This window comes from Xiphophorus maculatus, chromosome 17 (genome assembly GCF_002775205.1).
Source record: "Xiphophorus maculatus strain JP 163 A chromosome 17, X_maculatus-5.0-male, whole genome shotgun sequence".
NCBI lineage: Eukaryota > Metazoa > Chordata > Actinopteri > Cyprinodontiformes > Poeciliidae > Xiphophorus > Xiphophorus maculatus.
The window spans coordinates 20,294,157-20,312,616 of NC_036459.1; the positions used below are offsets into that span (position 1 = coordinate 20,294,157).

The 18,460-nt window shown below is 38.8% G+C and overlaps 1 protein-coding gene across 2 annotated transcripts in view; it reads left to right on the forward strand.

Moving 5' to 3' along the window:
• The window catches only part of braf (B-Raf proto-oncogene, serine/threonine kinase), a 50,001-nt gene extending 32,848 nt beyond the window's left edge, over nt 1–17,153 (forward strand). The window contains exons 9-19 of one of the 2 annotated variants that reach the window (XM_023349796.1): nt 1,769–1,808; nt 2,294–2,430; nt 2,510–2,627; nt 6,016–6,100; nt 9,199–9,375; nt 9,480–9,496; nt 9,612–9,730; nt 9,817–9,948; nt 12,505–12,639; nt 13,005–13,158; nt 14,205–17,153. In XM_023349796.1, the coding sequence (XP_023205564.1) occupies nt 1,769–1,808; nt 2,294–2,430; nt 2,510–2,627; nt 6,016–6,100; nt 9,199–9,375; nt 9,480–9,496; nt 9,612–9,730; nt 9,817–9,948; nt 12,505–12,639; nt 13,005–13,158; nt 14,205–14,227 (1,137 nt within the window). In that variant the 3' untranslated portion in view covers nt 14,228–17,153. Of the gene's footprint in view, nt 1–1,768; nt 1,809–2,293; nt 2,431–2,509; nt 2,628–6,015; nt 6,101–9,198; nt 9,376–9,449; nt 9,497–9,611; nt 9,731–9,816; nt 9,949–12,504; nt 12,640–13,004; nt 13,159–14,204 lie in introns of both variants that reach the window. The other variant, XM_023349795.1, reaches the window with a different exon arrangement.
• The last annotated feature ends 1,307 nt before the right edge of the window (nt 17,154–18,460 follow it).

Genomic DNA, 18,460 nt, shown 5'->3' on the forward strand with positions numbered 1-18,460 from the left:
ATTTTTAAAGTAGTCTGCAACCAGGTTGCTATGGAAGTTAAATAGTCAGATATTATTAAGGTTTATAACATACTTCATAACCTGTGACCTTCTCTCCTATGATCTCTTTAACAACTATAGTCTCAGATCAACACAGCCCTCCAGTGCTTTAAGATTTTGTTCAATGTGCCCCTTTTTAACTTTAAGCCCCTTAACCTTTAGTAAATATTTGTAAAGCCTCCAAGAAATATCACTGACAGATTACAAAATAAACCATATTTTAGTTACTGGCAGATTGGAGCTTTGGATTTTTTTGTTGTTGTTTATGGACAATATTCGCTTTCATTTTTGGACGTTTTTGACCCCACATTTCCCCCCTTTTTTTTGTTTTTTTGCCAATGATAAGTATGTACTGCAATATTGAGCAACACATGATTTAAACATAAACAACAAGCCTTTAGACTAGAGCATTGCATGTTCTTTAGGACAGCAAAGGACTTTGAATAAATTCAGAAAACTTCCTACTATAAAGTACAGAAGAGTTTAACTGCCAGAGCTTGGAAATAAAATCAGAAGCAGTATATTTTGTTATAATATCTCATTATAACAAGGTGTTATATTGAAAAACTTTTATGTTTCAACAAGATGCAAAACTAATGAAAACAAGAAAGTTTATTGTTGTAACAATAGAACACTCACGTTTTAACAACATAAAAACACGTTAAAACAAGAACCTTTATTGTTACGAGAGACAAAACATGTTAAACACGTTATAATGATAAACTTCCATATTTTAATGAAAAAAAAACTGGTTAAAAAGAGAAACTTTATTGTTATAACAAGATATAACTCGTGAAAACAAGTTTCTTATTTTAACATGAGAGTTGTTTTTATTTAACGAGATAAAACTATGCTCCTTTGAAAGATTGTAACTTGTTAAAGATGCATAAAGTCATAAAGATATGACTCTCCTCATCCTGCTTCTTCTAGACAACGTCAAAAAAAAGTTTTACTGTTATGGCCTTTCTTATTTAAAAGATATTAAGATATGTTGGTTTTAGAGAAACAGTTTCTATTATATATATGTATGTATAATTATTATGCATATTATATATATATACACACTATAAATTTTACATCTCGTTAAACTAGAAATGTTCTTGTTTAAACAAGATACCGCTCCCGAATTTATTTTCAAGCACTGGCACTTAAACGCTTCTGTAATATAAAATCAGATTTGGTAAAAGTATTTTTCATTTTGGGTTAAAGACTGGATTCTGATTTTTTGCAATTTGTACAGATGAAGCGTAACATATGGAATCTATGTTGTATTTTGAGTCTATAGGCCTCTAATAAGTTACCTGATTGGCTCTTAGGGAAATGGAATGTCTCATGGGTGAGTCATTTCATTGGTTTCCTCTGACTCACTGCTGGTTGGATACAAATAAGTTACTCTTATATTAACATTGTGTTTTCAGTCTTCAACACATCCAACACTTGCACCCTGTGCTTCACATCTCTACTGTATTATACTCAACAAACCTGTGACCCTAAAAGATATTTCATCAAATTTTACTATCATTTTTTGTGCAAACGGAAGGCTGTTTAGGTGGGCAAACTGGTTTGTTCTTGACATTAACCCATCAAATCTGTTATGCATACACTTAGTGGGATGTGACATAAAAAAGTGCTCCGATAATTGACCATTGTTTGACGGTCACTTTGTCCCCTGTCAGTAGCAGATATTCTGCTCCTTTTCACATTTTTACAGTTCTCATTCTTTTCTCAGGATCTTATTCGTGATCAGGGCTTGCAGAGGTCAGATGCAGGTAAGAATCACAAATCTGTGAGGGTGTGTAATCAGAAGCAATTTCTTCATGTCATGTACACTATTAGCTGTGATTAAATTATTCACTTTACTCTGTTATTATCCACATTTACAGTGGTGGATAAAATTTTTTCTTTAGTGCTTCTACTAACTTTGAAAATGTTTAGCGCAGTTAGCTTCCAGTAAATACATTTTTCTGGATAAATTCTAAAGCACTTATTTACTTGGTTGCTTTGTATTCAATTGAACTTTATTCAATTGAACTTTATTCAATTGAATAAAGTTCTACATCTGTGTTGGTTTTGGTTATCAACAAATAAAAAGATTATAACAATGAATTAAGAAAAAGCTTTTAAGCATAATTTAAAAAGTCTGACTGAAAATCTCAAGCTTTGAACGCAGAGCTCTGCCCAGTCCTTCATCCATAATGAGGAAGATTTGATTCTTTTTTCCAACCCTTTTTCCATTTTCCTTGTTCTCCTCCAGGTTCTACCACTGGGCTGTCTGCCACACCCCCAGCATCTCTTCCTGGCTCACTGACCAATGTCAAAGCACCACAGAAGTCACCATGCCAACAAAGGGAACGCAAGTCTTCGTCATCGTCTGAAGATCGCAATAAAATGGTGAGAGCCCATCAGAGATCTAAGTGTTGCACAACAGGGTACTGTGTGCTGCTTGTCAACCTTATGTCCTGTGGAACAGAAAACACTGGGCAGAAGAGACTCCAGTGATGACTGGGAGATTCCAGAAGGTCAGATCACCCTGGGTCAGAGGATAGGCTCTGGATCCTTTGGAACTGTCTTTAAAGGAAAATGGCATGGTAAGATTCTGACTGTAGTTTGCTTCTTAAACCTCACTTAACAAGCTAGAACAAACTTGTAGCCATTAGTTAATATCAGAGTAGATAACATTTTGCTCTGCCAAATAGAAAGGTTGAGTTATGGTCTGTATGGTACTGTTCTCTACTCTAGCATACACACTTTAGTTTTTGTAGCAAGGAAACGTCAAACAAAACACCACCCAGTCCCACCAGCAGGAGAAACGTTCTGAACATCTGTCTAATCTTTGTATTCATGAAAATAATTAAAAACCATCTTGTTTACTTATTCTGCTAGAGCAGGAGTGGCCAACCAGACAAAGACCAAGAGCCACATTTTTTACCAAGTTACCGCAAAGAGCCACATCATATGCATGGGCACACATGAACATCAACCCATCCCTTCCTCATACTCATACTTTTGCTCAGCCAGATTTATTGTAAATTTCACACACTATTTTAACACTACAAAGACCACAGGCCAGACATTTTCAACAATGAACACTGTGCACTTTCTCATGCAAACAAACTCTGTTTAACCAAATAAACAAACAATAATAGAACAATTTACAATACATTTTTCCTTTTATTATGTGCATTACATGTGTTATTTAATGGGACTTCTGGCATTCCTTGTCTTGAACAATCCTGTTCAGATCTGGCTTGTACTCCGTTGTTATCACTCGAAGCAATTCTTTGACATGGATGTCGGTCAGAACAGAACAGTCGGTCAGCTTTGATTTCACATGTTTCAGGGTAGAAAACACAGACTCGCAGACATATGTTGACCCAAACATTGACAGTATCTTAAGTGCAGCTTGTTTGACATTGGGATATTTTTCCTTTGGCACATGTTTCCAGAACTCAATGGTCCCTTCCTTTAAAGCAGGTTTCAGTTGGTCCTCCTCACGAAGATCAATCATCTCCAACTCAGCCGCACACTCATCTATGACTAGCGGGGCTTTCAAACAGTCTGTCTCAGCATTAAATGGGTCGACAAGGAATGTAATCTGTGGCCTTTTCAGTTGTAGATCACGGAACCGGGCCACAAAGCTTTCGTGCAGGTTTTCAACCAGTGTTGCATATCTGGCTCTTTGCTTGTTCAGGGTGTCGGGCCACCTGCCCGCTGGCTTTTAGTAGAGTGGGAAAATGTGTTAAATTTCCCTTTTGAATGTGCGCCTTGAACAAATTCAGTTTGTTGACAAATGCAAACACACTTTGCACCAGGTCAGGCAGCATTTTTAATTTACCCTGCAAGGTCAGGTTCAGTTTGTCCAAGTGACACAGCATGCCAACCAAAAAGGCCAGACCCATAACCCACTTGAGGTCTGAGAGCTCAGGACAGACCTTGTTCTTCTCTTCCATGAACACTTTCACAGCATCCAAAAGCTGGAAGAAGCGAGAGAATACCTGGCCTTTTGACAGCCAACTTACAGTGCAGTGTAGCGGCAGGTCACCTGGAAGCCCTTGTTCCAGCTCAGCGATGAGATTCTTGAATTGTCGGTAGTGAAGCGCATGTGTGCGGATGTAGTTGACGATTTCCATCACAGGCTTCATGACACTGTCTAAATTCAATGATTTAGACACAAGTTGCTCCCTGTGTATGATGCAGTGAAAATTCCAAAACTCTGGAAATGTTTGGTCAGCTTTGCACAGCCCCACAAGCCCATTCACAGATCTGATCATGGCTGGCGCCCCATCTGTGGCTATTGCAGTTAGTTTCGCTATGGGCAGATTTGCTTTCACAAATGCATCCATCATTGAATCTTTCACATCTATGCCACGGGTTCTGTCTTTTAATGGCATGATATCAAGGAGTTCCTCTTTGATCAAACAATCGTTTGACACAGACCGTACAAATATTGTCAACTGAGCCTTGTCTTGTATGTCACAACTCTCATCCAATGCAACACTAAAATACTCACAAGCTTGAAGATCAGAGTGCAACTGTGACTGAATAGCCATGTTAATGTCTGATATTCTGTGCTCAACAGTGTGACGGGACAGTTGGACGTCTGATACCATTCGTTTTAGTTTATCGTTTTCAGGAGACAAGATTTCAACGTCACAGAGGCAGTTTTTAATGAACTCCCCTTCATTGTATGGCTTTTTGGCGCGTGCAATGTTCCAAGCCAGTTGATATGATGCAAGCGTTACAATCTCTGAGTGCTTTGTAAATTTTTGGAAAAACTTTGCCTGCTTTTCTGTCTGACTTTTCAAGGTAACCAACTTGTGCTTGCGAAGTTCAGTTCCTTTTGGAAATTCCTGGTCGATGTTAGCATGGAGTGAGCTGAAGTGGCGCTGAAGGTTTGAAGCCTTAAAATGCGACAAGGACACCTGACATATAAGGCAGAATGGCTTTCCACTACGTTCAACAAAAAAATATAAATTCTCCCACTCTGTGAAAAACGTCCTGTGTTCATCTTCATATTTTCGTTTTCCTGTGCATTTTTTCCCTGCCATTTTGAGCGCAAAAGGTTTACTCAAATGATTTTACTCTTACTGAAAAACTGCGCACATGCACATTTGACGAAAATACCGTATTGCACTCAAGCGAAGCGAAACTTGGATATTATAGCGACCCTACAGTATGTGCTAAATGTTACTGGATGTTACGCTGTTTAGAGATTAAAATTAGAGTGTATGATTTCCCATTGTCCGCGAATGCATCAGGATGGATGAGAGAGCGAGGGGGCGGGGGAGTGAGAGTGAGGGGTGAGCGGAGGTTTGTGTGAGAGCAGATGGCGAACAACTGGAAAGTGGGTTAGGGGTTAGGGTTAGGTTTATAATAGTAAGGCTGCAAGAGAAACAAAGACTGTTTTTTGTTTGTGTTGTTTTTGCGTGGTTACGGCCAACAGTAATGGCGTGCTGCTGCTGTCAATAACTGACAGTTCATTTGACTACTTTTCGTCATTATTGCACGTCTGGCAGAATGCGACTATATGAACGTAAGAGCCGCATGGAACCGGTCAAGGAGCCGCATGCGGCTTGCGAGCCGCGGGTTGGCCATCCCTGTGCTAGAGTGCAAGCATGAATCTGGTAGAGAATCTTTGGATGGAGCAAAAGATTAGGGTGATGGCAAGGAGTCTTTCCAAACTCAAAGACTTGGCACACATTACCGAAGATAAATCAACAAATTATCTGAGGAAACATTGAAAAAGCTGATGAGGAATTAGAAAAGGGATTTTTCCATGGATTTATAGTGTGTATAAATAATTGTCAATATGTGAAATATAAATAATAAAAAAAACCTAGGTAAGGTTTTACACTCATTTCATATTTCTTTTACATAATTGTATTATGATCCAACTGCATTGACCTATATTTCTGATTTATTAAATAGCAACTAGTGTCTTTAGTTTTGATGAATGTCTTTTCCCTTTACTCCCAGGTGATGTGGCTGTGAAAATGCTGAATGTCACTGCTCCCACTCCACAGCAGCTTCAGGCCTTCAAGAATGAAGTGGGCGTCCTCAGGTGACTTCTGCTTCTCATCAAATAATAATCAAATATTAATCAAATGTTATTTGATTAATATTTGGTGACAGGTTGTCTTCACCTGTGATCACATTCAGATGCAAAATCAACAAAAATCAACAGTTAATCTTAAATAGAAAATGGTCTGCACTATTTTCTGTATAACCACACCAGTTAATCTGTTCATTGTCTTCAATGTGGAAAATCCCACTAAATCACTCTGACTTTCCTATTTTTGGGGGTTCCACTGATAAATCCACCCTGATTTCCTTAATTTTGGATGATTTGTGATCGGCTGATGTTTACATGAGAAGCCGATCTTATCCACAGAGCTTATCTACTGCTACAAAAGTCTGAAAATTCGTTTTTTGCTCCTCCATGAGAGATGGCTGACTAACAGACCCACCCACCAGGTCATGTCTTATAAAAGTTGATAAAAGCTCATTTTTGCCAGCTTTAGCGACTTTTTAGCCAATAAACAACCAGTATCAACCAAATTTGGAATTGGCAAGTCAGGCTTTTTAAAGATTGTGATCTTGATCTGCTCTTAGTAGGGATGCTCCGATCCGTTTTTTTTGCTGCCAATTCCGATACAGATCAACCACGAGGCCGATCTCTGCCGATCACCGATCTTTGCTGATCGCCTCAATTGACTGTTTATTTTTTGCGTTACTTATAAATGATACTATATGATCTGGCAAAATTAAAAACATGCAACATACTTGCAGGCACACACAGCAGCTACTCAGTCAAAAGAACAACTGAAAAACCTGCAACCAGTTAAACAACATTTAACAGTAAGGTTCTCTTGTACCCTGAATTATACGTGAGTCAAGTAAATCTCACGACACTGCCTATATCAAATAATGTCTAGTAAAAGACGGAAACATTCATTGAAAGTCAAATGCAGGTTGCATCAAAATAAACAATCCTAAGTTACTGAATCAAAACTTTCTAAGAGCATGGCTAGCTGATTAATGCTGGTTCTGATTGGTTGTTTCTGACTGAGTGGAGTAATTCTGCAGAACACAGAAGGAGGGAGAGGAGATCGATTATTTATTTATTTTTTCATAAATTATCTCTCATGTTTGGACATAGCCAAAGTTTTAATATTTGAAATCTTTGTTGTTGTTTACGTTACATGCTGTGGCTTTAAGCAGAGCAGAAACTGCGCTCCGTATGTCAGATATTACTACCAGTAAGCTCGTAGCGGCAGTTCATCAGCGAGAGAAGAACCAGTGTCTTTGACCGTCAGCTCAAAGACTTGAATTATTTTTCGGGTTATTTGTTTAGCTTTCTGACCATCATGCTAATCCGTGTGAGTGTTTGTAGTAGTGCGCTGCTTTACCTGCTATCTGGCCGCTCGGGATGTAATTTTTTCCCTTGCGTTGAGCCTCAATGTAGCCAAACATTAAACATTTAACAAAAGTGCTTGCTTTTTAAATGTGATATTAGATTCATTGTGTTGATGCATTTTGACATGCTTCACCCCCGAGGTAATTTTCCCCTGCAACGTGCAAACTTCCCCATTCACTCTCAGAGCATTGTAGTTCCACGCGGCAGGATTTGTTGCTGCGCGCTTGCGCAGTGTGAAGGAAAGAGGAGATCAGCTGCACACGCAGACTGAGAAGTGAGATACAGGTTATCGTTTTGGTTATCGGCGATCACCGATCGTACACTTTTTCACGGAAATCGGCCGATTATGATTGGTGGCCGATCGGCACACCTCTAGCTCTTAGAAAAGCAGAGCCCTCGAGATGCCGAGAGGTTTTCCAATTTAAGAAGACATTTGAATAAATTAATTTTACCTGATAAAAGCAGATATCCACAAAGAAAGCTTGAGAGAGATTTGGGTGTTTAGAGTTTCTGGGATGCCTGTATGACATCCAGTCCTAGTGGTACAAGCAGTACATCTAGAAAGTATTCACAACCCTTAACTTTATTTATTTATGTATTTTTTACATTTTGTTAGCTTAGAGACTTCTTCTAAAACTACATTTAGTACAACTAAATGTACTAAATATGTAACAGGGCTCCAGACTAACTTTTGCACTACTAAGCCTAACTTTTTTCTTTCAGGTGAACCAGCACAAGTGTGCACAATTTTCGAGTGCATCAAATTGAACATTGAACATTGCTTTTAAATCACTGTCCAGTAAGGCAATATTTACTTGTAAATGATTCATTAATAATCTAGAAAGAATAAAGTTCTTTATTTGAGCACAATAATACAAGACGGGTAATTTACTGAAATGCTTCCATGAGATGAAGGTTAAACTTAAAAATGCCCCTAGATAAAATCCCTAAATCCATCCATTATCTTACATGCTTATCCCTAATGTTATCATGAGGGATGCTGGTGCCTATCTCCAGCGGTTAACGGGTGAGGGTTAACGCTGTACAGGTTGCCAGTCCATCACAGGACAACACAGAGACAAACAGGACAAACAATTATGCACGCACAATGAAATAAGAGAAAATCTAAAGTTTAAGTACATATGTTTTAAAGGCTAAATAAATACTTTATTAATCCCTTGAGGAATTAGAATTTGAATTACAATTTTGAATTATTGGTTAACTTAGATATATGCGCTCATATCTGTCTCATTGCACTGGCACAAATATAATGGCTCCATTATCAACAGAGAGGTCATACTGGAAGTACAGTTTTGGAAGAAAAGTGAGGGTGTTTAGCTTTGTGTCAGAGTAATGGTAATTATTTTCAGATGGTTAGGCCTTAACGTTTCTATATATTATTACAAAAAAAGTCAATTCTAATCTACGGACAGATTCCACGCCATTTACATCCATTCAGATTTGATCCTTGTTGTTAGACACTCCAGTCAAACTTCTTTTTTTTTACCTCAGATGGGTAAAAAAGTCTATCTAAGGAAACCAAGCAGGGTCACTTACTTCACCTGTGATAAGGTCATTTATGGCAGAGTCACTAGAGGAAAGTAGAAGTAAACAATTACCGTATTTAAAAAGGTAGCTAATTATTTTGTAATTGACAGAAGCAACATTTTTATTAAAGTCTTTAGTTCTGTATAGAGCTGCAATTGATTTGTAGTTTAACTACAGTGTGTGGTTTCCATCAGAAAAACGCGTCATGTGAATATCTTGCTGTTCATGGGTTACACAACCAAACCCCAGCTGGCCATTGTGACCCAGTGGTGTGAAGGCTCCAGTCTGTACCACCATCTGCACATCATTGAAACCAAATTTGAGATGATCAAGCTGATCGACATCGCCCGTCAGACTGCTCAGGGCATGGAGTAAGTAATGTCCAAACATAGACAAAAACTGTCACATTTTTTTAGCAGTATTATTACTTTTTTTCTATTCTCAGTTACCTACATGCCAAGTCCATTATTCACAGAGACCTGAAGAGCAACAGTATCCTTGTTTCCATCCGCTTTAACATGGCTGTGTTCAGACAGAAAGACAGTGAAAAAATGTAAGCTTTAAAGCATTGCAGTACCAGGGATTCCTTGACTTAATGTCCTTCAAGATATTTTCCTGCATGAGGATCTGACCGTGAAGATTGGTGACTTTGGTCTAGCCACAGTCAAATCTCGTTGGAGCGGCTCCCACCAGTTCGAGCAACTGTCTGGTTCAATACTTTGGATGGTCAGTGTCTTATAATTATCATTCAATTCAATCCTGATCTCTAATAAAGTGAATGAAATGATGTGTGCGTTTGTGGGTGTTATCAGGCTCCAGAGGTGATCAGGTTGCAGGACAAGAATCCCTACAGCTTCCAGTCAGATGTGTATGCTTTCGGCATTGTGCTCTATGAGCTCATGTCAGGAGCTCTGCCCTATTCCAACATTAACAACAGAGACCAGGTAAAGCTTCCAGAGTACATGCATCATCATCTAGGGGCGTCATGATACCAGTTTTTTGCTGACCAAGTAAGAGTACTTCAGTTTATGTACTCGCCGATACTAATACCAAGTAGTTAACAAGTTACTTATATTTGACACAATACCTTTCAGACACAAATTAATTATATTTAGAACAGGATGGCTCTTCTTTTTAAGCCTACAGTCCCTCTGTTTTAGCAAATTACAAATGGAGCAAATACACATTGCTTAGTTTTCAAATGCTTTATCAAATTACTCATTAAAAGACATATTTTATGTTAAAATTTAGATGCAAATTTTGGGTCTGTAGCCTGACCCAAAATTTGGTCTGGGTCAGGCCAAAACTATTTGATTGTTGGTTGCTCAGGATTCTGTGGTCCATTTCATAAGACACAAACATACACAGAGAAAGCCTTAATGCTGCACAGAGGACTGTGGAGAGCAGCCTTCCCTCTACACATCATCCTCTACACATCATGATGCAGGATAAGGGCGCTCCACATCATGAAGGACTCCATCCATCCTGTACACAGTCTATTTCAACCCCTTTCCTCGAGCAGGAGGCTGAGGAGCATCCAGAGCAAGACCATGTTGTAGATTCTATCTTTTCCTCCATCTCTTTTAGCCTCGTTTAACTGTTTACCCCAGTGGTCCTCAACCACCGGGCAGACCAATTGGTACCGGGCCGCGCAAGAAATAATTAAATATTTCCGTTTTATGTATTATATGAATCTGGAGGATCTTTTATTTTGAAAATCCTTTAACCGGATTCTCTCCGTTACATCTTGCGCGGCAACATTGAGCCCACAAGCAGCAAAATGAGTAAGAAACAGATCAGATGTCTTTGGGAAGTTTCTTTGTGAAGGAAAAAGGCCCAGAGAAGAGACAGGAGAATGGATTTATCCCGGTAGGTGATTCCCACATTCCAAGCTCTGCATGATATGATATGATATGATACGATATGATGACCGGCTCGTTAATGAAGCATTGAAGCCTTCAAACTGTTTCGCCACGTAGAGACCAAGCACCCTGTGCATAAGCAACACTTCAGGTGTCATTGTCTCTCATCACTCCCAGATGGGACCGTCTGGTTGCAGAGAAACAAGCTCAGGGTTCCCTTTAGTCGTTATCAGTTAAAATTTTCACTAAAGTAAAATGCTGGTTTTTGTGGCGTAGCTGTATTTTGTATCTTATTTTGAAGGGATATGTAAACGTTACCATAGCGACCAGAGTCAGAGAGCGTTAACTATGGACGAGATGAGAGGAGTAGAGCTTGTGAGTTTTAGGTCTGGTTCACACGGCACGATTTAAGGATTGTCGCCGATTTTCCAAACCTCTGTGACCACACATGACACGAGCCGGTAAAAGTCCAACAGGTTCGATCGGTTCGTGAGTCCAGCCACACGGCAGGAGCAACACACCACAGAACCGATTCCAGAAGAAAATCCAGTAAAACCCCCCAACATGAATACATGAATTTAGAATAATCAAACACGCATGACGATGTAGAAGCAGTAGTGACAGTTTGTGGACTCATTTTAAGCGATAAAAAAGAAAAGGCGTTTGATAAAAGACGGCGGGAGCAGCCGCTCTATTTGCTGCACTATGATTTGGAGGCCAGTTATGTTTGTTTGTAGTTAACATTTTTAACTGAATAAACATAACCACATATAATAAACATGTATAAAAATGACCTTTACATATAGAAATAAACATTTCCACATATCACCTCCGATGTCCACCGGACTCTCAGTTGCGCCATGTCAATTGTTTAGGATTCCCTCCTTTCTTACGTCACCGCGCTTTCTGATTGGCTACCTGTCACATTCAACAGGCTGCGTTCTCGCTCCCAATCAGGGAAAAACCCCGGGCTGGGGGGTTTTCCACCACCTTGAATACGTGGTGGTGCGCATTCAACACACCACTGCGTAACACACCACACACGTTGTAAGATTTTCGTAAAGGGAAAATCGAAGCGCCCCCCCCCCCCCCCCCCCCCCCCAAAAAAAGGCTTTAGCGGGAACACCAACATGCAGAAGCATTATCTGTTCCATATGTATGGCTTGTAACATTTGATAATTTTTCGGCATTAAAGCCAAATCAAATCACGTTATTTCTCAAGATAATTTACACTGAGGGGTTCTGGTCAGGTCCTGACACTGGTTAATGGACCTGGTGGAGCATAGAGACAAAAATGAATGAACTCCAACAACCACAAGGCTGAGAAACAGTTTCTTCCCTGCAGCTGTCAGACTGCTGAACTCAAGCTGCACTTAATTCAGCTAGATGTTACTTTTTTTACACACACATATAGCATAGAGTACTCCATCAATTATTTATTAGACTTCCTGATCTGAGACCTGAGTTTGAAATTTGTACCGCTAACAAGCAATTGAGAAATGGTATAACAGTAAAAATCCTTATCGTCTAAAATTGGAATCAGCAAGTTAGGTTTTTAAACATTTGGTGATTGATTAGAATCACTGCAGTCAGTGCACCCCTACTTGTTAACATTATTCTAACCTTTCTTTCCCGGAGATTATCTTCATGGTGGGTCGAGGTTACCTTTCTCCAGACCTGAGCAAGGTCCGCAGCAACTGTCCTAAGGCCATGAAAAGACTGATGGCAGATTGCTTGAAGAAAAAGAGAGAAGAGCGACCCCTCTTCCCCCAGGTGGGTGCTACGTTCATCGATTATTAGTATCTATTCTTTAATTTTTTTTATACATGTTTTACATTTTGCACAGTATGTAGCACTGTTGCCTTGCAGAAAGAAAGATTGTGGTTGAAATCCTGGAGCTTAGCATGTTTTCCCTGTGCATGTATGGGTTCTCTCCAGGTACTCCAGCTCCCTCCCACTGTCCAAAAATGTGATTATTGGGCTAATTGGTCTCTCTAAATTGCCCTTAGGTGTGTGTCTCTGTGTGTGTATGTTTGTTTGACCTGCATGTCTCTGTGTTGCCATGCGATCGACTGAATATTAAGTATGATGAATAGTCGATGGTGATTCTGACAGCTGTTCCTCCATCCATCTCTCAGATTTTGGCATCCATTGAACTGCTGGCTCGTTCATTACCCAAAATCCACCGCAGCGCCTCTGAACCTTCCTTAAATCGAGCAGGCTTTCAGACGGAAGACTTTAGCCTGTACTCCTGCGCCTCACCTAAAACTCCCATTCAAGCTGGAGGTTATGGTAACTTCACACACATTTTTCTTTAAACTCTGACACTAAGCTGAAAATGTTAATGCTGTAAATCTAACTATTGAACTACTTCAAGCAAACATGGGAATCATGATGTGGTTAAAAAAAAAAATGTCCAAGTAATATTTTGATATTTTCATGTTATAATGAATACATATTTTTTCCTTTAAAAACCGAAACTCTTTTTAAAGGCAAAATTATCTGCTCATTTCACATCATCACATTCTAATTCTAGAACTCAACTTTGTCTCACTGGAGGTGCGTTCACCACCTTTGTAGTTTGTATTAAACATGAACAACAACATGAACCCATCTTCAGACGGCAGAACACCCAGCAGGCTTGTTGTTGACTGATCTCCTAAAAGTTATAAAATAGCATTTTTCATGTTACTGCAATATTCAGCCAGCTGGATAGCAGCATATGATCTAACTTAGCTTGCAAATACAAAGGAAAGTAGCAGAACTTAAATAAAAACTTTACCTATTTATGAGAGTTAAGAAGTTTAACTGGTGTGAACCCTACGAAGAATAGGATCCACTTTGATGGAGACTAATGGGGATCCTTAAATAAACAAATAAATAACACAAATTGTATTTAAACAGTATCTCACTACACAAATACATATTAAATAATATGCTTCAATCCATTGAGCATTCAAGTTTATGCAGCTTGGAGTTGGAAAATAAGTAGGAAAATTATGATACAGTGAAAATACTTAATTGTGTATAGCTACGCATGAATGAATTCAGCAAGGCAGCGTCCTTTATTATCAAAAAAGGACTGTGCTGGAGTCATTCATTCACAGTTGAAAAATATTTATCAGCTTATAAATATTTGACCTCTTTTCATCACCTTCATCCCTAGATTGTCTGTCGATCCTTAAAAATTGAAGAAAGCTGAAAGACATTGATATTAAAGCTAGCTGGTGCAATACAACATTGTTTATTCTACACCGTTTATCCTACCTTGTGCCTTATTTCGTCAGAGGATGTGATGGGTTATACATGTAATAACATTGCTATTGTTGTCTTTCTAGGGGAGTTTTCTGCATTCAAGTAATTACAGCCAGCACAATAGTCCTTCTCTCATCACCTCTCAAATGTCTTGTGTTCTTGCAATGGATTCATCTGTTCCTGGAAAATAATAATAATTTTTAAAAAACGGTCTTGAAGAATGTGTAATTTTCGTCCTTGGCCTGCCATGAAGGAGATGCATTCACTAAAGGTTCTTTCACAACAAAACCAAAGGACAGATAAGGGATTGAAGAAAAACAAGATGCAAGATTTTTGGACAAAATTGGTTTTAGATGAAAAGCCGTGAACTCCATAGATCGGTTTGTATCTTTGAAGCAAAGCTGGAATTGTCGTTCTGGCAGCTTTTTGATGGACAGCAGAGCCGTGCCAGATGAAGAGGCCTCTTGTCTGCCATTATTCCCCTAAATTAAGCCGGTGTTTTTCTTGAAGGATGTTAACATGAACATTGTTTTTCACTTCTCACCCTTTCATACTACCACTACCTTTTGCTTAGAGCACCGTCCATCTGAAAAGCCATTTTAGAGGAAAGGTTCCTTGGAATTGTGCCGCAGGCTGTCTTGTGTTTCTTTGACTCTTTGTGATCTTAATTCTGCAACAGAAAAAACTGTTTTGCCCTCATGTTTGGATTATTTCAGTGATAAGGAACAGAAACTCAAATCTACAGTTTTTGTTATTTTGAAGGAATTTCCTTCCTTCCTGTAAACTTGCTGGTCAGATCTGTTTTTCTTACAGCAGATTCTATTGGTTAAAGTTCTTATATAGATAATTTCCTTCTACCTTTTATCTGACTTTGGGATTATCTATCCGCATTTCCCAAAGCAATCTGGAGCCCTCCAGCTAACTGAACCATTCATCGGTTCTGGATGAGACATCTTTGAAGTATCTAAACTGCAGAAACTCCTCCACACTGTCCCTATATTCAAACTGTCCACTCGTTCATTCTAGATGACTCCTGCTTACTCTGAATCAGAAGGTTTGTAAGATTGATAGAGGGAAAAAATGCAGAAAAATTAAAATGTTTTGTTAAGTCTTACCACTACACCACGTAATAGTATCCCAAAATAAAAGCGGGAGGGTTGATGTAGAGAGTGAATGAATGAACACTCTGAATGCAAGGCCAGTGTACAACGCTGATGGTCTCTTTGGGCTTCCAGATTGTTTCCCCAGGTAGTCACCATCTCTCTCTTCCTCTACTGAGCGAAAACGTTGCACTCTCTTTAAATTTCGGACCCAGCTTTTAGTTGCTTATGAATGATGGCCAAGAGTGTTACCTACATAATAATCCAGATCTCTAACTGGCTTTTTTATTTTCTCTAAACAATGTTCCATCATTCATTTCATTTTGTATTGAAGGACTGAAGGTGTTAATATTGGTTCCTTGAATTTTATTTTTATTGTTTGCCTTCTACTATACAGGCAGGCCTGCAGATTTTGACATATTTATAATAGTTCATTGTTTGTTTTTCGATAGCTTTATGCTCAGAATAGTTCAGTCTTTCTTTTAATGCTTGTTTTAGTCATTGTGACCTGTGTACTTGCACTTTGTAGAGAGCGACTAAGCAATTGGCCTTTTTTTTTTCTCTCACCTGAAGAATGAGTTACAATCTGAAAAGCAGATGAATCTTGATTTAAGTGCCACTGAGTCATCCACAGAAGCTGGACTGTGAATATTGAGTTGCACACACTCAGAAATGGTGTTTCAAAAAGTGAAGTCCAACATAGCACAAAAAGCTTTCAACCTTGATCTTAAACCATCTTACCCTGACCCGTTATTTGCACTTCTTTTCTTTTTTTGTTACTTGCCTCTGAGCTTTGGTTCTTGTTCCCTCAGCAAATGTTTATAGTTTTTCTGTCTGAATTGGAATAAACTCCATTAAGCAACCACAGGACTATAAAACATCTAGGATTAATATTATATGCTATTGTCTACGCAGTGCTGCTATCTTTTGTTGCAAACTACCCAGCAGAGTGCAGAACTGTGACTGGTGTAGATACTAAATGGAACAGCTAGCAGTCTGAGCCACAGAATTGAGGGGCAAATGGGGCAATAGAGCTAAAAAAGCAACATGTTCTATAAAAAGGATCATGTGATACTATCTGACTAGAAACTAGAACTTTTTTTTTTCCATATTATCCCCATTTCAAAAATCACATAGCATCAGTGTTTAAATCACCCTAACATGAACGGCATCCCCAGTTTGGACAGAGAACACTGATTGACGGGTCTAACCAATGCAAAGAGTATCCAAAGCTGCTTATATTTTTAAAAAAAAAGCTTTTCAATTTGTCAGTCATCGTCCAGCTGTGGGATATGACTGAGAGTGTTTCAGGTGTAGACGGCCTCCATGAAATAACATTATGAAAGGTTGATGGTGGAAACTAAATATATTTTAAGCTAGGAAATCTTGAAAGAATAGAAGCAGTGGAAGTAAATTATGCATATTCAAAGCAGATATAGAACTGAAAATCGACTTCTGACACAGCAAGAGCCTTTGGAACTGATATGCAGGTCTACACCTTGGTAATGTCATGTGGGCCTGCAGGGGCACTGTTGTCTGACAGAAAACACTATACGCTCTCTTACTGAATATATTGATTGGCTATGTGGCTGAAGGAAAATGACTTACTGAGCTCTCTCACTAAGATCAAAGATCCTCTGTATCACAAACATGAGTGATCTTCATGAAAGTGAGTGAAGAGGAAAAACCTGTTCTCTTCAAGCTTCTTTTCGTTGTTGAAGCTGCAGTATGTAACTTGTAAAATTTGGTGAAACAGTCACCATGTTGTGACAGTATAATATGTGACAGATAATCTGTGAAAAGATCAAACTCCTACCAGTACTCTTACTACCATCTGCAGAAATGCACTGCTCCAAGTCAAAAACCATCAATCAAAGCCAGGAGGAAAGTCTTAGCACTGTCAGTCAACCTCAGGTATACACTGCTCAATGTGCTGCTGGTGGAGAAACAATTTACCATTCAAGGAAAGTTGTTTATTTGCTGTCATTGGCAATGCTAACTATCCTCAGCATTCATGGCAGGTGAACTAGCTGTAGCGTAGAACTAGCTGTAAAAAAATAATTTTTTCAGATCATCTGTCCGTACAACAAATATGTAAAGCACTGTCTCCTGATAATTAGCTGCACCAGCATCTAGTCCTACCCAAAGTATTTGATCAAAATGAACGAGGGACTGATTATCTGTGGCTGTCATCTAATGTCCATCACCGTTTTAAGTTCCCTACCACCTGCCATCTGTGGCATTAGCTTGAAGTGGCATTCAGGACCAAATGATGTTCTGTTGAAAGACAAAATTGTAGACAGTTAGGGCAGGGTGTCAGTATCCTTAGACTGTTTACATATTTGTTAGTGTTGCTGAGTTAAACCATCATAAGTAAAGCATACTTATGATGGTCTGTTGAATCAAGAATGAATCTTGAATCAGAATGAAAGAGGGAAAGTCTTCCCTTTCAGAAACTATTGTTACTTCCTAATATGAAGCAGGATGTTTCAGGTAACTGTTATTGGATGAAGGTGTTTGCGACATCCATGCACATCAGAATAACATTACTGGTCAAAACCAGTAATGTTTTTGCCATTCACTAGAAATTACAACATTTCTAGTGAATGTTGCCATTATTTGATTATTTTCAATAATAGTTTTTTGTCACATAGTCATTTGATACTACAGGAAATACAGGCAGACTTGGTTTACAGTAGAGCATATTTAACTTAGTGGGTAGGGTGTCAGTCTGTTAGCTCTCCAAGCTACTGAATCTCATTCAAGTTTAGATTTCTTCCTACAATATAGAGACTATGTTACTACTGTCATATTGGTTGGTTATTGTCCGCGTGCAGTTTTATTTTGTTACTCCTCAGATAATTCAGTCAGCATTCGTGCCTCATTTTTCTGACCAAGCTATTCTACAAGTTCAAGTGTTCTAAGACTGAAGGTATGGTCTTTAAATAACTGCAACTACAATTTGAGTAAGTTGAACTCAAAACATCTGCTTTTTTTTTATCACTTTTCATTACTATCCCCCTTTTGCAGTCAAAGTGAAGTCAAATGAGTGAAAATAGCTTTGTACCACTGAGCAGCTAATCTATGTGAAGCACAACTGTGTTGAGCTGAATCGAAATAGATACAAACATCCAATCAGAACAGGCTTAACAAAAAGATGTGTCACATCTTCTACACACTTCACAAACAGAAGTGTGTATGTGTTTTGCTCTATACCTCGTAAAGTGTTTGACCCAATT